The sequence below is a fragment of the Oryctolagus cuniculus genome, chromosome 10 (assembly GCF_051225735.1).
Source record: "Oryctolagus cuniculus isolate XC-2025 breed Fujian yellow rabbit chromosome 10, ASM5122573v1, whole genome shotgun sequence".
Classification (NCBI taxonomy): Eukaryota; Metazoa; Chordata; class Mammalia; order Lagomorpha; family Leporidae; genus Oryctolagus; species Oryctolagus cuniculus.
Window position 1 is genome coordinate 60,506,996 of NC_142876.1, and position 20,036 is coordinate 60,527,031.

Here is a 20,036-nt window from a genome sequence, read left to right on the forward strand (position 1 = left end):
CAGGACTAGCAGATGCGTATGTCGACTGTTGCCGATCATGAGAGGAAGGAGAGATTCAAGTATGGATGGATTTAGATGTTTATATCACCCTTGAAGAGGAGCCTGCTAACCTACTCTATAAATATGTTGCTGAAGAGACCTTCCAAAATGAGTTTCGCAGAGAAAATATAACAAAGTTTAAAAAATAAGGTCTATTCAAGTAGCTTGGAAATGATTAAATTTTCCTCCCTTTTAAGGTAAAATGGAAGAGTTGTTTTGGCTTTTGGATGCCATCCTGTGGGGGCCTGATGAACACTTTGGAAGATAACAGATTGTTCTCATTTATAAATATGCCTCTAGACTATAGAAAGCTTTTACTTAAATGTTCCATGCTTTTCAAGGTATGTGCTGATTTTACTCATACATTAAGAGTATTTATTAATTCATTTTGGGAAAAACTATCTTGCCCTATCTTTACATGTTGTAAATGTTTGGCCAAACCTTCTGTAAAAATTAACTATCAAATCAGGATTAATGTTTCCAATTTTGGAGACTTGGTCATTCAAATCCAAAACCATTTGCTACCTGGCTTGACAGCATTTGTTCTTATTTCTTGTAAAAGGCAATAAATAATTTGCTTCCAGAGTGTCACTGGGGTTATTCATACTTGCTAATGATTAACCACCAGTGGCTTATTAGACTAGAGAGTAAGATTTAAAGGACAAGAACACAGATTTGTCCTATTTTAGATCTCTGCTTTGGTTTTTATGAAGAATTTACGAAAATCTCTAACACAAATGAGAAGCAAACTTAAATGCCCAGTATTTGGGGACTGGTTATGTAAATTATTTCCATAGTTCCCTTGGATTATTAATTAGTCATTAAAAATGATAGTGTAGATCCCTGCACCAATCTAAGTTTTGGCACTTGTCTTTGTTAACCTCACTTCAACCCCAAAGTTAGCTGTTGTTAATATTTCCCTGAGGACCAATACAGAAAAACATAAGCATATAAAAATTCTACACAAAAAGGTGTAATAAGAGTAGTGTACAGTTCCATACTTTTTTTTTTCCAAAAATCCAATTTAACACATATAGTCATGAACCACATGGTGACATTTCTGTCAGCATATATGATGGACAGCATATATGATAATGGTCCCACAAGGTTATACAGCCTAGTGATGTCATAGTTCATTTTGTACAGGTACAACCTATGAATATGATATTTACACAACACCAAAACTGAAAAAAAAATGTTTCAGAAGCTATTCTTTTTTTTTTAAAGACTGATTTATTTATTTGAAAGTCAGAGTTACAGAGAGAGAAGGAGGGAGAGAGAGATCTTCCATCTGCTGGTTCACTCCCCAGATGGCTGCAACACCCACAGCTGGGCTAGGTTGAAGGCAAGAGCTTCATCCAGGTTTCCCACAAGGGTGTCACGGGCCCAAACACATGGGCCATCTTCTGCTGCTTTTCCCAAGCTATTAGCAGAGCTGGATCAGAAAATGGATCAGAAAATTATTCATCCACAGATTTTGTCCAAGGTCTTGAATGCCAGTTTAGTTGCATCACTCCTTTTGTGTGTGTGTGTATGTGTGTGTATTTGTTTGAAAGAGTTACAGAAAGAGGTAGAGACAGAGAGGTCTTCCATCTGTTGGTTCACTCCCCAGATGGCCACAAAGGCCAGAACTGAGCTGATCCAAAGCCAGGAGCCAGGAGCTTCTTCCAGGTCTCCTATGTGGGTGCAGGGGCCCAAGGACTTTGGCCATCTTATACTGTTTTCCCAGGCCATAGCAGAGAGCTGGATCAGAAGAGGAGCAGCCAAGACTAGAACCAGCGCCCATATGGGATGCTGGTGCTTCAGGCCAGGGCTTTAACCTGCTGCGCCACAGTGCCGGCCCCTTGCTTCACTCCTGATCCAGCTCCCTGGTAAAGCACCTGGGGAGCAGTGGATGATGGCTCAAGTACTTGAGTTCTTGTCACCCATGTGGGAGATCAGGGTGGAGTTCCTGGTTCCTGGCTTCAGCCTGGCCCATCGTTGACTGTTTCAGTCATTTGGGGAATGAATCAGTGGATAGAAGCTCACATACTCTCTCTCCCCTACTCTGCTTCCTAAATAAATAAGTCTTCTTTTGAAAAACATTCATCTCTTCTATGGTCTATATGAGCTCTTCATATATTAGAATCCAATGGTCTTATGCTTGTGCTGCAATTATTTTTCTCAATTTCTTTGCTTTAAAAAATTTCATGGAATTTTTCCTTAGATATGTTCAAAACTGTTTTTAAATGTCTATAAACATTTTTATCTCATCATTCTTTGATTTTGTGCTATGGTTACAAAAGCATTCTCAGTATAATATCATATATATGTATATCATATATATGCCTTCTTCTAGAGCAGGTATCTTACCCTGGGGCAGTACTGACATTCTGGACAGAACTTGGGCTGTGAGGAGTGTCCTGTGTATGATAAAACAGAGAGTAGCATCCTTCACCTCTGTCGACCAGATGCCTATACCATCCCTCCTCTGCAGTTGTGATCACAAGTACCTCTAGACATTGCTATACACACCCTGGTTTGAAAACCACTATTCTAAAATAAACATAGCGGGGCTGGTACTGTGGTGCAGGAGGTTAACGCACTAGTCTGCAGTGTCAGCATCCCATATGGGCATCTGTTTGAGTTCCAGCTGCTCCACTTCTGATCCAGCTCTCAGCTATGACCTGGGAAAGCTACTGCTTGGGCCCCTGCACCCATGTGGGAGACCCGGAAGAAGCTTCTGGCTCCTGGCTTTGGATCGGCACAGCTCTGGCCATTGTGGCCATTTAGGGAGTGAACCAGCAGATGGAAGACCTCTCTCTCTCTTTCTCTCTCTCTCTCTGTCTCTGCCTCTCTGTAACTCTGCCTTTTGAATAAATAAATAATTCTTTTTTAAAATTAAAATGAAATAAACATAGGTGCATATTTATTTATTTGAAAGGCATAGAGTCAGAAAGAGCTCCAGTCCTCTCGTACACTATGCAAATTCCAAAAACAGTGAGGAACCGGATGAAGCCAGGAGCCTGGAATTCAGTCCAGGCCACTCATATGATTGGCAAAAACCCAAGTACTTGAGCTTTCACCTGCTGCTTCTTAGGGTGCACATGAGCAGAAAACTGGGATCAGGAGGGGACCTGGAACCCAAGTGGCATCTTAACTGCTCTGCCAAACACTTGCCCCCAGCTTGATTTTTAATAAAGAGTAGTCGATTTTCCCCTGGTATGAAAAGATACCTTTGTCAAAATCTAAATCTTCATAATATATTTTAATCTACCTCACTGTCCTTTGTTTCCTTTTTTATTTACTAGTACAAAATTTTCACATTGTAATTATAAACTTCAAAATAGGAGCAACCAAGACCGTGAGTGAGTGAGATGTCCGTGGCTGTGGTCCCTATGGACAATCCCAGCCAAGCTGTTTTAATCATGTGAAGATGGGCTTTGTGATGGGCTGCGCCCTAGGCATGGCAGCTGGGGTACTTTTTGGCACCTTTTCCTGTCTCAGGATTGGAATGTGGGGTCTTAAACTGATGGGCAGGATTTGGAAAACCATGATGCAGAGTGGTGGCACATTTGGCACATTCATGGCCATTGGAATGGGGGTCAATTGCTAACCAGCGCAATGGCCCCCTGTTACATCTACACTTTTCCGTCAGTCCCAGTGTGTGTATGATAAAATCATCTTTGAGTAGCCCGAAAAAAAAAAAAAAACTCAAAATATTTGGAAGGATTTCCCCTACCTTCCCCTGCTCTCAATTCTTATCTTTAAGAATTTCTCTGGTGGGGCTGGCACTGTGGTATAATGAGTTAAGCCACCACCTGCAGTGCTGGTATCCAATACAGGTGCTGGTTCAAGTACCGGCTGCTCCATGTCTGATCTAGCTCCCTGCTAATGTGCCTGGGAAAGTAGTGGAGGATGGCTCAAGCGCTTGGGTCCCTAAACCCACATGGGAAACCCAGAAGAAGTTCCAGGCTCCTGGTTTTGTTTGGCCTGGATCCAGCCAATGTGGCCATTTGGGGAGTGAACCAGCAGATGGAAGATCTTTCTGTCTCTCTCTCTCTGTCTCTGTCTCTCTCTCTCTCTCTCTTTCTGCAATCGTGCCTTTCAAATAAAATAAAGTAATCTTTAACAAATTTTCTCTGGCTATTGGGTGATGCTTAATTTCAATGAACTGTGGCATTGCTTTGCCAATTTCTTTAAAAGAAAAAAAGTACTGTTGGTATTTCAATGGAAAGTGCTTTGAACTAAAAGACTGACTTAGGGAGACTCAGCATCTACATAGCTTCACTACTGAATCTTGCTAGAAAGAAAAAGGTGCCTTTTATTTCAATGAAGTCTTCCTTTATGTCTCTCAGTGGGGTTTTAAAGTTTTCTTCATAAAACTTGCACATATTTCTTGTTAATTTTATTCCTAGATATTTCATCGTTTTATTGCTATTATAAATGGCTCCTCTACTGCTGTGGGAAAAATAATGATGATAAATGGAAACATGCGAATGGATTAGCTCTTGGATGGAGAGAGAAGAAATTAGATAAAAGGTAGTTCAGTATTCTGAAGGGCTTACTATTGCATAAATATGGTACTTACTCTATATATTTTTAAAAACCAGGACCCCTTACATTATGCATTTAAAACAATATTTCACTGCTTTCAGCTTTTCGTCATATGAGTTTTAAATTAATAACAATAAACAACCAGGTTCTTACTTATTTTAAAGAGAAAAATAATCAGTACAATGGAAAATTATTAATAAACAAAAAGAAATAAAATTGACTGATAAAGGGACGGCATTGTGGAGTAGCAGGTAGAGCTGCCACCTGTGACACTGGCATCCCTTACAGGTGCCAATTGGAGTCCTGGCTGCTCCACCTCTGATCCAGCTCTCTGCTAATGGCCTGGGAAAAGCAGTAGAAGATGGTCCAAGTGTTTGAACCCCTGCACCCTCGTGGGAGACCTGGAAGAAGCTCCTGGCTCCTGATCAGCATATCTTTTGCAGCCATCTGGGGGTGAACCAGCAGAAGGAGGACCTCTCTCTCTCTCTCAGCCTCTGCTTCTCTCTCTCACTCTGCCTTTAAAATAAATAATTTTTTTTAAAAATTAGAAAAAAGTGCCATTTATTTCCTTAAGAGATAGATAAATAAGATATCGATTGATAATACACACTATTAGTAAGGGCTCAGTGAAAGATTTTCTTACATACTTTTGGTGGGCTTTTTATTTACTTTTTATTGATTTATTTTCAAAGATTTATTGATTTATTTGAAAGGCGGAGTGATAAAGAAGGAGAGACAGAGATAAAGACATTCCATCCACGAATTCTTTCCCCAAACTGCAATGACTGAACAGGTTCAGAGAAGCCAGGAGCCCATAACTCATCCGGGTCTCCCACATGGTGGCAGGGGCCCAGGTATTAGGCCCGTCTTCTGTTACTTTCCCCAGCACATTAGCAGGGAACTGGATGGGAGGCAAAAGAAGCCAGGACTCGAACTCCATTATGGCATGCTGGCATTGCAAGCAGTGGCTTAACTCACTGTGCCACAACACCAGCCCCTCTAGTGGGCTTTTTAAATAGATGTGACCACTTGGAGGGCAAGTCACTGTATCTATCAAAATTTTGAAAGCACACACTTTTCAACTTCCACCTTCCAGAGGCTCTTATAAATGTGGTCACACAGGCCCCAAAAGATCTATATGCAAGCTAACCTGCTAAGACTGGCAACCATAGGCTGCTGGGCACAGTCAGGAGCCCCTCAGAACGTGTGGTGCCCAAATTCTATCAGTTACTGAATATTTTGAATATAATTGTGCTATCTTTTTATGCTTAGTGACAAATTGGAAAGAACTGAATGCCCATCGGTAGGAACATTTTTTTAGAACCCCACAAATTGCAGAATAGCATTATTTTTTTACATAATTGGTCCAAGGATCACACTGGCAAGATGAATTAATCACTTCCCCCAACTCAACTTCCTCACCTGTAAGATGGGGATAATAAAAAGAGGTACTTCTTGAGGCTATTTTAGGAGTAAATGAGGTAAAATAAGAAAAGTATTTGCATATTCCTGGCCTGCTGTATCCAAAGTTTGAGTTCTTATTAATGTTTCTTTATGGTGTCATTTTAATGCATAATTTGTTTGGGTATCTGATTTGTTCATAAGGGTTTAATAATGAACTTACATTTTGGTGAGAAGTCAGAAGGGAAAAAACAAGTTAACAGTCAAACAAAATAATTACAAATTGTGGTGCTAGCTTAACAGCAGTTTAAGCCAACTATTAAAATGCCCACTTCCGGCCGGCGCTGTGGCTCAATAGGTTAATCCTCTGCCTTGCGGCACTGGCACACCAGGTTCTAGTCCCGGTTGGGGCGCCCAATTCTATCCCAGTTGCCCCTCTTCCAGGCCAGCTCTCTGCTATGGCCCGGGAAGGCAGTGGAGGATGGCCCAAGTCCTTGGGCCCTGCACCCCATGGGAGACCAGGACAAGTACCTGGTTCCTGCCATCGGATCAGCGCGGTGCGCCGGCGACAGCGCACCGCCACTGGAGGGTGAGCCAACGGCAAAAGGAAGACCTTTCTCTCTGTCTCTCTCTCTCACTGTCCACTCTGCCTGTCAGAAAAAAAAAAAATGCCCACTTCACATATGGCTGTGCCTGTTTGAGTCCCAACTGCTCTGCTTCTGATTTAGTTCCTTCCTAATGCATCCTGGGAGGCAGCAGATGATGGTTCACACACTTAGGGCCCTGCCATGCGCATGGGATTCAGAAATGCAGTTCTGCATCCTAGCTTTGGCCTGGCCCAGCTCTGGCTGTTGGAGGTATTTTGGGGGAGTAAACCCGTGGATGGAAGATCCTCTCTGTCTCTATTGCTATTTCAAGTAGATGAAAATAAACATTTTTTAAAAAGTTTGCACTGGGGCCCCTGCCTGCAGTGCCAGCATCCCATATGGGTGCCAGTTTGAGTCCCAGCTGCTCCACTTCCAATCCAGCTCTCTGCTATGGCCTGGGAAAGCAGTAGAAGATGGCCCAAGTCCTTGGGACCCTGCACTTACATGGGAGACCCAGAAGAAGCTCCTATCTACTGGCATTGGATCGGCGCCCCTCTGGCCATGGTGACCATTTGCGGAGTGAACCAGAGGATGGAAGACCTCTCTCTGCTTCCGCTTCTCTGTAACTTTGCCTTTCAAGTAAATAAATCTTCAAAAAAAGAATAAATAAAAATAATAAAACAATGTTTGTGCTATGGCAGAAATACAAGGGTTAAGCTAGATCTATGATTTCCCCTTGGGTAAAGCTGGTGATATCTGTAGACATTTATCTGTCACAAATAAGGAGAAAGCTACTACCATATACTGGTTATCTTTCAGGGATTTGCTACTAACATTTTACAATGTACATGGCAGCCTCCACAACAAAAAAATTATCCAGCCCCAAATGTCAACAGGGCTGTGGTTGGATATTCCTGAGCTAGATGATGGTAGTGGAGGCTCCTAATTCAGAGAAGACTCTTAAGAAACTAGCTAAATCATGACTAGTGAGAAACTATACCACGCACACCAAGTGGTAAAAGACCATCTCAGGCAGAGGGAACCTGAGAACAAGCAGAAAAGAAAAATCCATTGTATTTGTGTGTATAGTATGCAAATGCCCATAATAAGAACAGAAGGGGGCAAGTAGGAGGTGTTCCATATTATTTCACTTTGTATACAGTACTTCTTTATTGCTTGGCTTTTTGAAGACAGGATTTTTGTTTGTTTTTGCTTTTTACATTATAAAAGGAGACTAGAAAAAAGTTCAAACAGTGGATAGGCTGGAAGAGGACTTCTAATAAAACCAGATTTCAGGGGCTGGTGCTGTGGCACAGCAGGTTAAAGCCCCAGTCAGCAGCGTCAGCATCCCACACGGGCGCCAGTTTGAGTCCCAGAACTCCACTTCCAATCCAGCTCTCTGCTATGGCCTCGGAAAACTGTGGAAGACGGCCCAAGTGCTTGGGCCCCTGTACCCTCATGGGAGACCTAGAAGTTCCTGGCTCCTGGCTTCGGAGTGGCCCAGCTCTGGCCACTGCAGCCATTTTGGGGAGTGAAGTGCCTCTCTGTAATTCTGCCTTTCAAATAAATTAATTAATTGATCTTAAAAAACACACACACACACACCAGATTTCAGAGAGTAACACCCACGGAGCCCAGGAGGCCCCACTGGCCTTGGTGACCTAATGCAGGCCAGTGGCTCTCCCTCCTGCAGCCATCCGACCTTGCAGCACGACAGGATTTCCTCGTGATCAGCTGATTTAGACCCAGAACTTTATGCCCAATGCCTGCTTTAGGCCTTTCAGCTCTGTTAAATTTGGATGTTGACTTAAAAAAAAAAAAAGTTACACGAGTAGTTTGTGTACCAAATGAGATCATTTCAACCAGTGTTTCACAACTGTAAAGGACAACGCAGAGACCGGTTGCTGAGAATGAAGGAGGTAAAGGCTCTGCTCATTGAATAATCGCTTTGCTCTGTCCTCTTGATTCCAAAACCCATATAGAGAAGTGAGACTTCTACAGAGGAGAAAGAAGGGCTGGGTGGGGAAGTACAGACTATGAGAAAACTGATTCAAAACAAAAGTAGTAGCCCCAGTTACATTATTCATGCAGCAAAGAGGAGAATTATCCTGCCGGGGTTGACAGAATCACAAGATGGCTGCAGGACAGCCCCAGGCCCTCCTTAAGTAGCAAGCTCCTCTATCCTGAGAAGTGAGACTTGGGGCCCCTGGCACAGGGTCTGGAGCCCAGCATTGTACATATTTTATAAAAACATCTGCCTCTCAGGTCCTAGCAGCAAAAGGGATCCAATAACTGCAAACAGTCATTCCTCCAAGCCAGGACACAGAACTGACAGAAATCAGGCTTACTCAGTCTTTGAGTAGGTGAATGAAACGAACGCATTCTCCAGACACTTGATGGACCTGGTATCAAAGGCTTTAATGGTAACTGCATGTGTTGACACACTTTTCTGGTGTATTTGCCTTCCCAAGTTCCTATTAGAGCTTTGCTTTCTGAAGGTTTTGCAGGCTGTGAAAAGTCACAGCTTTTTAACTTGTTTGTTTCCCAGAGTTGGCCTTGAGGAAGAATTGAGAAGATGAGACACCAAATAGAACTGTGTGTGCCTGGAAAGACTGGTGAACTTTCATCAGGCAGCCTCCAAAAGCACCAAGCGACGCCTCAACCTTAGGAAATTTCCCAGCGCAATAACATGCATATGAATTCAGCAAATAATACGAGGCAAATGTGAATCCATATAATCTTATTTTTAGCACTAGGGGGAAATCTTAAAAGTCACTGGATCTGTTTTACAGAGACGCCCCTGAGACATTAAGGGACTGACAGCGCCAGAACGGAAACTTGTTTTTCCACCTCTAGAGAGGAAAATAAACAAAAAATATCCTAAGCAGTTGCTGGTATGCGGAGTCCACTTTTGGGGGGTTTGTTTTCCTTTCCTGCATTGCGAAGACCCTAGGGCACCAATCCAGAGCTCCTAACAAGTTTGGGGTCAGCTTTAGGGGTGGGGTCAACCCTCTACCTGGGGGGCTATAAGGCCTTGGCAGCACGAGACTGTGGCGGTGTTCCTCTTGGGAGCATCTCGCCAACTTCAGCAACTGCTTGCGTATGATTTACTCCAGCAAAAGGTGTGTACGGCGTGGATAAAGCTGGTGCTCTAGCCAAGGCGAATTTTAAGTCTCCACTTTTTTTCCTCCTCTTAATTTGAAAGAGGCTTTAAATTCCCTCCACCCCTCTCCGTTCCCCCCTGTAACGTTTGTTTTCATGCCGTAAACTCGCTCCAACTCTCGGTTGCCTGAGAATCGCGGTAATTAGCCAAGTTCACTTAGAGCCGAAAGAAAAGCTACCTTTGTGTACATAATGAGAGCCACCGCGTGGCCAAGGATAACCACGAGGAAGAAGGAAACGTTTAGGTCTCGGGCAGCCGAAAGCAGGCGGGGGGCAGGGCCCAGCCGACCGAGGCGTGCGGTGCGGACGGCTTCTCACCGCTTTCGAAGTTAGCAAACAAAGCGTCTCCGCAGTAACCGCCCGCTTCCAGACGGGGCTGCTGCCACTCAGGCCGCCGAGCGCCGCGGCGGCCGCCTGGGCTCCTCCTCCCAGCGTCTCTGCTCCCTCCTCTCCCGGCTCCCCAGCGGATGTGAGCCACCAATCCCAGCCACAAACAACCCTTCAAATGAAAGGACGGGCGGCCCTCTAACGGGCGGCGGGGCGCGGCCCCCTCCCCGCGCCACATCTGTCCGGCAGCGGGCGCAGCAGCTGATTCATCCCCGGCCAGGCGGGGGGGACGGAACTGCGCTGCAGGCGGTTGCAGGGCAGCTTCCAGCCTGGTGGTTTCTCCCCCAGGACCAAGTACCCCCCTCTCCCATCCCCCTGTGCTGTTTCAGATGTGGGCTCCCTTCTGTGCCGCAGAAGAAACAAAAATCACAAGGTGGTTGCCTTCTGAGAATGACGCTTTTCCCCCTTGTTGATTCGTTTTAAGTCCCGTAGTTGGAAAACCCACCCCAGGCTTTTTAAAACTCTGGCCAGAACGCACGCACTCTTGGGGCGGGGGAGGCTGGCTCTAATTTTCAGCGTAATCCGAAAACAGAGGCTCTAAAGTCTGGTTAGTCATGCTTTGGCCGCCTTAGTCCTCCTCCTCCTCCTTGGGTTTAACCTTATTTCCACGGGTTTTTCTCCTGCCGGCATCTCCACCGAGGTCACAAAACAAAAACAGCGCAGAGTCCACACCGGGGGCAGAGCCGGCGCTGACGTCTCCACGAGGCTTATTTACGTTTGGAATTTTTTCCTTTTTTTTTTTTTTTCTTAAGCGATGGGGATCGTCTTACTGTGGCATATGACAGTTCATTTGCTCAAAAACAACGGGACAAACCCACGCCAACAACTAGACGCAGAGGAGGGGGCTTGCGTTGGTTGAAACCAGCCAACAGCAAGCATCTGGCGGTTTAAAAAGGGGGCATTTCATCAAGGAACTCCTGTTGGAGTCCGCCTAACTCTCAACCAAAATAAACCACCAGGAACATGTGTTTACTTAATGGCTAGTTTCTGTTTGAAATACAGGGGGAGGAGGGGTTCCCTCGCTGGGCATAGGTCCTAAAAGTAGACTCTGTTTACCGAAGCAGACGAGCAGCCACGGCGTGGTCGCCCCTCTCTTGGGAAGGGTCCGGCGGTGGTGGAGTGAGGGTGTCAGGCTGCGTCTCGGCGGGGCAGGCTCGCGCCCGGGCAGTCCCCAGGCAGGGACGTTTAAAGAGCATGTGAGCATGACAAGTGCCTGTCCGCAACGTGTTCGATTTCGAAACCGCCCTGCAATCCAATCCGGAACTCGCAGCTTTAGCCCTGGGGAACAGACATTCGCCTAGAGTGTCTGCGTCTCATCCCCCCCTCACTCCCACCCCCACCCACTCCCACTGTCGCTGCAGGAGGAAGAGCCACGGGGGAAGGGCGCGACGCGGCGCGCCCGCGTGTCCATGGCAGCCGCGCATTCTGGAAGAAGTTGGTGCTTGTCCCACATACTTTTCCTGCCGTGCCCCGCCCCTTGGGTCAGAAGCGGCTCGGGCAGGGACTGTGCAGTTTGGGGTAGCTGTCAAAAACGAGAGGGGCAGCCTAGTCTTCTCTGGGTGCGAGGAGGGGAGTCCTTTTTTTTCCCATCGGCTGGCAGTTTCTTAACCAAAAGCACCCCTCGCCTGCTCCGGGAAGAAAGGCCCAAAGGGAAAGCCCGGGGGCGCTCGGCTGGTGACTCCGCCGCCCCGCGAGGGATGCGGGCGGCGAGCGCGCAGCAGGCAGGAAGAATCGAGTTTCTGAGGTCGGCCGCCGCCGAGAGGGACGGGTGACAGCGGCCGGGGCGCGATCCGGTCCACCCCGGCTGGAAGGGGCGGGGGAGGGGCGGAGGAGCGGCGAGGCGGGCGGGGGACGGGGCGGGCGGCTGGGGGCGGAGGCAGGACCTCCTGTACCTTCCCTCCTCGCCTTTCTCACTCTGACAGCGCCGAGGTGCGCCGAGCAGGAGCAGGGAACAAAGGAGCGGAGTAGGGAGGGGAGCGAGTTGGGTGAGGGAGAGCCCCCGGCCGGCTGCCAGAATCTCCCGGCAGGAGGAAGCCCAAGTGTCACTTGAATTCCACCCGAGGAGCGGGCGCCTGGGATCCGAGCCCCTTGTTTAGCAGCGACGGTTGGAGCACGTCCTACAAGTTACGGGAGAATCGGCCGGGAATCAGGACTCTCGCTTGGCCCCCGGTGCTCCGGCCCTCGGCCCCTCGAGACCCCAGCATTGCCTGGCGCTGGGAGAGGAGCTTCAGAATGAAAAGTAAGAAAGGTAAGGCGGCCGCGGGGCCGTGCGCGCCGCAGCGCGAGAGCCGGGGCAACGTGCTGACCCCGCCGCCAAGAGTGACTTGGTGGACTTTTTTCTGCCCTGGGGCACTTTGGGACTTGGAAAGGCGGCCGTGGGCTTTGTTGGGGCAGCGTCTGAAATGGCAGTTGCTGTTTTCCTTCTAGACACAACACGCGGGGGCTGCTGTGGGGGAGACGAGCCTCTCTCCACGCTGCTGGCGCGTTGTCAAGAAACACGCTCAGCGCCTTGTTTGTGCGCCTCCAAGTTTCATTGTCTGCTCCCACACCCCACGCTCGGCCCAGCCGCCGCGTGGCTCCTCGTCCTGTCTCTCCGGCGGGGGCTGTGGGGGTCCGGGCCGGGGGACCCTGCGCCTCGCTTTTCCAGGGCGGGGCGTGCAGCGGAACCGTGGCGCGTCTTTGTCTGAAAGAAAGTTCTGCTCCGAGAGCCCCCACTCCCAGCTGGGCCTGGGCACTTTTCTTGGGGCATGTGGTGTTTTCACAATTAAAGGAATGTGGTCCCGGCCCCTCACAAAGCCCTCTGCTGTAAACAGCTTTGGAAAACTAGACTTTAAGAAAGAAAAAAAAAATTCCCAGTCTCTCAAAGTTTTCCCACGATGGATTTGGGGCAAGATGAAGAGTTAGGACGGAGGGCCAGCCAGTTCCAGCGGCGTTCAGTCAGAACGCGTCCAAGTGTGACAAGCAGGCTTGGTTGTAAGTGCATAAGAGCGAGGCTGTCATTGTTTCCACCAAGCGTTCTGGAAGCTTTACAACTAAAACTTGCCGTCTGGTTTAAAAAAAAAATTGCAAAATACACAGAAAAAAAAAAAAAACACCACCTAGAAAGGTCAAGGACTGAGAAGTCCCTTTTGAAGTTCACTTCGGAGTCCCAGCCTGGGAGGTCCCCCGAGTGTTCCGTGGAGGGCCGGGGCTGGCTTTTCTGTTGTGATTTATGTGGAGTGGATCAAAACAGAAGTTAATCGCGGGGGTGGGGGCGCTGCTGCGCATGCCCGGGAGCTCCCTCGCGTGTGGGACTCCACATTCTTTCAGACGCGGACGGCGAGCGCGGCTCCCACGGAACAGCCGAGTTGTGGTGCGGCCGCCCCGCGCGCGCACACACAGACACACACACACGCACGCACGCACCGTCCCGGCGGCTGCGTTTCTCGCGTGTGTAGGGGGGAATCCCCTGTTGCCCTGTGGTTTCCGTGCGGGACTTTGAAACACGCGGCGCGTCTCTGTCCTCCCCACCCCCCCCCCCCAAGCTCTCCCGGCAGGAGAGAGAAATCACACGTGAAAGGCCGGGTCACGGCGGGGCGGGGAGGAGTTGGGAGTAGGACTTCCCTTTCTCCCTGAGGGCCACGGGGAGAACTGGGACGTTTCTCTTGGCTCTGTGAGAAGACGCGCGAGGGAAGAGCCGCGCCAGCCTGGACTCTGCTGGGATGACAGGTCCAGAGCCTTCCGGGGCGGCTGGGCGCGCTACCCCGGGGTGGGGGTGGGGGTGTCAGTTTCTGACGCGGGTTCCAGCGCGTCGAACGCCGAGCCGGGCTTCCGCCGGGGGCGACCAGCCCCATTGTTCGGGCTCGGGCGGGGGCTGCCCTGGTTCGCCTCCCCCCACCCCACCCTGGCCAACTCTCCCTCCCAGGTGGCTCCCCCGCAGCGCCCCTCGGCGCTCTCCGGTACCCCACCCCCGCCCCGCGGCTGGGGGGACCGAGCGGGACCGGCGGGCTGGATCCGTGGGGACCCCCGCCGCGCCGACTCACGGAAACAATGAAAGGTGACGTGGTGGAGGGGAAACTTGGCGACTGCTTCAGGGCCCGTGTCGGGGAGCTGAAAGTGCCGAGGTGGCCCGGGTTGCTTTCCCTTTTGAGGTTTTCCTACCCAGCTGTGTTCGCGCCGGGGGCGGGAGTCACGGCCTCGTTTCTGGGCTCCAGCGGCGAGTGACCCAGAGCCCTGGAGCGCCTCGGGTCGCGGTTACTGACTGAAAAAAAAAAAAAAAAAGTTTGCAGGCCGGTTTCAGTTGGGGCCGAGGAACTCTAGAACAAAAGCTCCTCGCTCGCCTCCGGGCTCCTCCCTCTCGGCGCGAGCCCCCGCGGCCCTGCCTCCTCGCGGTCGAGGCCACCTGGGTCGGAGGGCGCCTTCCCTGCGGGTCGCGTGAGCACTCCCCAGGGATCGCGGGCCGGCCTCGGCTCTGTGCCTGTCTGCCTTGGAGATGGCTGTGGAAATCGCCCCAGGTGGCCTTAAAGCGAAGGCACTTTCCACTGGCTTCCAGAGCCCGGGGTTTGGTCAGACAGGTTTGTGACAACAAACCTGGGCTCAGCCCGCAAAAACATCAGAAATGGCTTAAAGCAAGCAGAGAGAAGGTTCGATGAGGAGAATCCCTTCAGTCTGCTCCCGGTGTGACTGTTGAAGTGCTGCCTTAAGGGGTTCCTCCGTGGCAGACGGGGGCACCCAGGATTTCGGGGTTTGGGTGTTCAGTTGGATTTCCTTGGCTTTTCTAGAGATCTTTTGATCGGGAAACTTAGTTTAAGTTTGCTTTTCTTCTTAATTGTATGCTTCAACTTCACTTTCTCCCCAATTATTTCTGGATTCTTTACTAGATTTTTTTTTTTAAGTCCTACTGTCTCTTCTGCCCTCTTTCCCCCATCTTGGTGTGGCAGAGCTGATGAGAAAAAGTGCAGAGGCCAAGACTGCTTCTAAGGGCTGTGGGATCCATAGGCCATCTTGTGGCTTTCTAAACACCATTTCCTTGTATGTGGATAGAGTCACCGAGGCTTGCGAGTCAGCCCCCCTCCCTTCCAGCCACATTTTTTTAAGTGTAAGCAAAGCAAGACGTTTGGAAACAAGTCGTAACCGGGAAACTTTTCAAAAGCTCTGTTACAGTAGGAAATGAGTAAGGAGGAAAAAGTCTTTTTGTTTTTCCAAGCCGAGCCACAATCAAGAGGGAGAGTTTTAATGAAAACAGTCCTGACAGCAGCGAGCGTGGTTTAGCTGCAGTGAAATATCAGCTGGCCGAGGAACTGGAGTCTCCACTTCCTGTTACTTCAGCTTTTGTGCACATATTGGAAATATTTGTTAAGAGGTCCTGAGGCCTGGCATTCATTTATTTAAATGAACTGAGAACAGAGTGAAGTCGCGCTGCGGCTCGGTGTTGCTTAACTGAAACCTGCTTTTGTGTCACTAACCTATTCTGAAAGACCAGGCTTCTTGTCAAACTCTGCAAGCAGATCAAAGGGCAGGCTTCAGGGGTTTTTTTGTTTGTTTGTTTCAAACTCTTTGTTATTACCAACTTACAGTTGAGAACTCACTGTTCAATGAGCAAATTTTCACACTTTTCCTAGATTTGAAAAAGGGAAGCAGGATAATAGCCATGAAGAATGTCTGGCGTTTCAGACGTTGGAGAGTTTAAACAAATTGCTTTATTCAGATATGCTTTAGTGATTCAGTTAACTGAATGCATACTTTAGAGGTTAAATTTCCTTAATTATCAAAGCAAATGTGAAACAGGAACTCATTTATAATTTCTTAGATTTTTTTTTTTATTCATAGTCCTTTACCCAAATTTCAGTGTGCGTTTGAAAGTTACTCAACTTCTCAATAGTGAAAGCAGTTTCAGTTTTCAGTGTGCCCTTTTAAACTTTTTTCTTAAGTTTAATTAAATCCTCAGGGAAGGGAAACTTCAAATGCATGGCCGTTTAAAGTTGGGATTCTTGTGTGGTTTATTTATGGCTGTTTGTTAAGCCTTGGGCTGAAGTGAATTTGCAAGATCATCCACCTCTTTTGTTAGAACTTGCTTTACTTTGTCTCTGGAGGGTTCTGCCTTTCCTGTAGGAACGCCCTCCAGCACCTTCTGCCCCCTGCAGTCCAAAACTAAAAAATGTGTCACTGAGTAAAAGTCTGAGTCAATTAAAAAAATCCTTAAACATTTTTGTGTTAAATTCTCCAGAAATATTGCTATTTTCATGCATGCTATAGTTTGTCATTTTTATTTTTTAAATTCTAGATCTTCATAAAAGAATGTTCTTTAGTCATTCAAAACAGGCGGTTGTAGCATTTCTTATTTAAAAGTTTTTTGTAGTTCAAAATTAGGTTCAAATGTCTGTAAAGATCAGGTCTGAATTTTTATTGAACCCAGTCTATGATTTGCATATTCCCTATGGTTTGTGAATTCTTAAAATTTCTGATGGGATTAAAGTACTTAGAGCCAAAAGAACTTCCTTTGGGAGTAAGTTGCATATTCAGTTTTCTTTGTCATGGAATAATTTAAGACTGAACTGCTAATTGATATGTAATAAAGTACCCATAGTAGAAAAATATTTGTGTGTGATGAAACTGAAAACTTCAGTGGTATTTTTTAAAAAGGTGACAAGTAGATAAGCAATGAATAAGAAAAGACCATGGAGGTCTGTTCTTATCAGTGAAGATAATGTACAAACCCTCCCTTTTATTTTAAATCTTCGCTGGAAGCTGGAGGAAGAATAACGTGTGAAATGTGCATTAGGACACTCACTGGGTTGTTTTTCCCAGCTCCCAGTGACCTTGGAGAAGATCACTAGGCACATTGTGACGGACACAGCCCCCTTTCTGTTTCCAATGTGTGCAGGCTATTGACTTTTTCAGTGCAGTTTTTCTCTTGGAGTCAAACTGATGACTCTGAGCATCATTCAAAAGGAATGTGAGAAGTGAAATCCTAAAGGAAAGTAGCTGAGAAAGGGCATCTGACAGTTGGTTGAGAATCTACCTTGTGCTGCCGCTAGTGGGCCCTGGGAGTTCTGAACAGAAAACACCCTGCCTCCCTCACAGTGGTGGAGAAAATCCAGTTGAGTCACACTGAGTGGGCAGAACAAATGAGCATGGCAAGATAGAGGGGCCTTGCTGGTCCAAGTGACTGACAGTTGGCCTTGGTCTCTTCGTAGGTGTCATGGTAGCGTCCGGCAGTGAGACCGAGGATGAGGACAGCATGGACATTCCTCTGGACCTCTCCTCTTCGGCTGGTTCAGGCAAGAGGAGGAGGAGGGGCAACCTGCCCAAGGAGTCTGTTCAGATTCTCCGAGACTGGCTGTATGAGCACCGATACAATGCCTATCCCTCAGAGCAAGAAAAAGCCTTGCTGTCCCAGCAAACACACCTGTCTACGCTACAGGTAAGGAAAGAGCACGAGGTTTCGGCATGCCTCTTTATTTCCAAAGTCATTTCACAGCATTCCTCATCCTGTGTGTCAAGTCATCAAGTTCCTCCCCGCTCAAAAAAAAGAAGGAATATCTTTTTATTGTAAACTTTATAGTACTAACAGCTAATAACTGGCTATTCAGAGCACACAGAAACACTTGACAGTCATCTGTCAAGTGGCATTTCCTTTAATGCCTAAAGGAGCCCTCCTTTATGCAACAAACATAAAAAGGAGGTTAAACCTTACTCTACTGCCCAGGAAACTGGTTTGATATTTAAACAAGGGCAGACTTCAGTGAGGTAATTCATGTTGTGCCTGTTGACACAGTCATTTGAACTGAGAAAAATCAGTTACTGGGAGGAGTGGCACTTTTCATACAGGAAAGGTTTTCCTGTAGTTGATTAACTTAAATGCTGGGGCAGTAGGTAATAGGTTAAAATGGAGAGAATTTAAAAGGTAAACCTTTCTCTCTCAACTCATTTTCAGGTATTTGAGGTTTTAAAACCTTTTCTTTCTTCTGAAAAAATTTAAGCAAATTTAGTATTAGAGGAGGAGAAGTTTCTGGTGGGAGGCAGCTCTGTTTCTTGGTTGGGCTCACATAACTTGAAATAGCTTGCTAAGTCCAAACAGGCCTTCCTATGCCACCTTTAATACAAACAGAGATCAGTTAGGCACTCTGAGAAGAGAAATGTCCCCAGAACCTGTTTGCCAAGTGAATAGGGGAAATGTTTAAGCATACTGATGTAATTTCAGGTCTGTAACTGGTTCATCAACGCCCGACGCAGGCTCCTCCCTGACATGCTGAGAAAGGATGGCAAAGATCCAAACCAGTTCACAATATCCCGCCGTGGGGCCAAGATTTCTGAAGCTGGCTCTATGGAGTCTGCAGTGAGCATCAAAAACTTCATGCCAGCTCTTGAGGAGAGCCCATTCCATTCCTGTACAGCTGGACCAAACCCAATCCTAGGGAGGCCACTGTCTCCGAAGCCACCATCCCCAGGATCGATTTTGGCTCGTCCATCGGTGATCTGCCATACCACTGTGACTGCGCTGAAAGATGTGCCTTTCTCTCTTTGCCAGTCAGTCGGTGTGGGACACAACACAGATATACAGCAGATAGCAGCCAGCAGCTTTACAGACGCCTCTCTTGTGTACCCAGAGGACACATGTAAATCTGGACCAAGTACAAATACACAGAGTGGTCTTTTCAACACTCCTCCCCCGACTCCGCCGGACCTCAACCAGGATTTCAGTGGATTTCAGCTTCTAGTGGATGTTGCACTCAAAAGGGCTGCAGAGATGGAGCTTCAGGCAAAACTTACGGCTTAACCCTTTTTCAAGCAAAATAGTTCTCAAAAATGTCATGATTGCCGGGGTGATGGCAAGAGATGAATTGCATTATTTTATATATTTTTTTATTAATATTTGCACATGGGATTGCTAAAATGCAGCTTCCTGTTACTGAAATGTCTTCAATGGAATACAGTCATTCCAAGAACTATAAATTCAAAGCTACTGTAGAAACAGGATTTTCTTTTTTAAATGTTTCTTGGTAGATTATTCATAATGTGAGATGGTTCCCAACATCATGTGATTTTTTTTTTTCTCCCCTTTCCCTTTTGTGTTTGTTTTTTTTTTCAGACTGTGCAATACTTAGAGAACCTATAGCATCTTCTCATTCCCATGTGGAACAGGATGCCCATATACTGTCTTAATAAATTTTCAATTTTTTTTCAAACAAGTATGAATCTAGTTGATTGATGCCCTTTTTTTCATGATGTAATAAAGTATTTTCTTTAAAAGATACTGTAATGCAGAGTATTTTGTTAAGGGAGGCACTTCTTAAAAAGAGAAGGAATATAGCACCCAAGGAGCAGGAAGCTGGGGGTGGGGTGGGGTGTGAGTTAGGGGGCTGTCACCACACTTTGAAGAACTATGGACAACAAGCCAGTATACAGAAGCAGGATGTGTGATATTTACTCTTGATAGGAGGTGTAGCAGGCCTTTAAATATGCTTCAAACTAAATGGCACAAGTTAAAATTGTTTCATCTGTTCAGTGAATCACTCACATCCTTGGTAATCTTTCCTGCGTATTTTAAACATAGTACATTTAAAAGTCTTAAAGCAACTGGTTATGGTTTAAGTTTTCAGAAGTAAACAACCCAAGCAGTCTGAGCAATATCACTCTTCCACAATGCCCTTTAGAATGATGTTTGTTCAGAAGTAGGTGAGGCCTTTGCATTCAAGAAACATTCATGTGTAGAGAAATCACTTTTTAAAACATCTTCAAACATGTTTTAAGTGATGAAATAAACAATAGGGTTCTCTTTATTTTTGGATTATTAGTTTTTTTAGAAACATCTTTTCCAAGGTCACCGTGAAGTGGAGTTTGTTGGGACAGACGATTATTTATAAAGCCTGGATGGCCAGAAGGGAATGGATAGTGTTCCTTTCACTTAAATGGTTGAGCAGATTTGTCACATGCCACAAAACC

At 46.9% G+C, this 20,036-nt stretch overlaps 2 protein-coding genes and 1 pseudogene across 6 annotated transcripts in view; 2 read left to right on the top strand and 1 right to left on the bottom strand.

Annotated features, from left to right (window-relative positions):
* LOC138844047 (uncharacterized) overlaps positions 1–18,906 on the bottom strand; it is a 69,093-nt gene extending 50,187 nt beyond the window's left edge. Inside the window, exons 1-3 of the mRNA XM_089304910.1 lie at positions 18,864–18,906; positions 14,253–14,352; positions 11,169–11,390 (exon numbers count right to left, since the gene is read on the bottom strand). Of these exons, the coding sequence (XP_089161036.1) occupies positions 11,169–11,390; positions 14,253–14,352; positions 18,864–18,906 (365 nt within the window). The remainder of the gene's footprint in view (positions 1–11,168; positions 11,391–14,252; positions 14,353–18,863) is intronic.
* LOC127492480 (reactive oxygen species modulator 1 pseudogene) lies at positions 19–8,153 on the top strand (annotated as a pseudogene). Its single transcript, XR_016214597.1, has 2 exons — positions 19–59; positions 3,394–8,153. The product of XR_016214597.1 is annotated as a reactive oxygen species modulator 1 pseudogene (transcript).
* On the top strand, positions 12,025–19,343 carry TGIF1 (TGFB induced factor homeobox 1). 4 transcript variants are annotated; one of them, XM_070050425.2, is made up of 4 exons: positions 13,705–13,820; positions 14,017–14,148; positions 17,288–17,514; positions 18,295–19,343. In XM_070050425.2, the coding sequence occupies exons 1-4, from the start codon at positions 13,814–13,816 to the stop codon at positions 18,868–18,870; spliced, it is 942 nt and encodes a 313-aa protein (XP_069906526.1). In that variant the 5' UTR covers positions 13,705–13,813; the 3' UTR covers positions 18,871–19,343. The 4 variants fall into 4 exon arrangements, with proteins under 4 accessions (XP_002713643.1, XP_008259336.1, XP_008259337.1 ...); XM_002713597.6 differs by lacking the exons at positions 13,705–13,820; positions 14,017–14,148 and adding an exon at positions 12,025–12,360; XM_008261114.5 differs by lacking the exons at positions 13,705–13,820; positions 14,017–14,148 and adding an exon at positions 12,025–12,351.
* The last annotated feature ends 693 nt before the right edge of the window (positions 19,344–20,036 follow it).

Coding starts and splice junctions, on each gene's coding strand:
- TGIF1 (XM_070050425.2), top strand. Junction 14,149..17,287: donor ACTCACGGAAACAATGAAAG/GTGACGTGGTGG, acceptor GTCTCTTCGTAG/GTGTCATGGTAGCGTCCGGC. Junction 17,515..18,294: donor CACACCTGTCTACGCTACAG/GTAAGGAAAGAG, acceptor ATGTAATTTCAG/GTCTGTAACTGGTTCATCAA.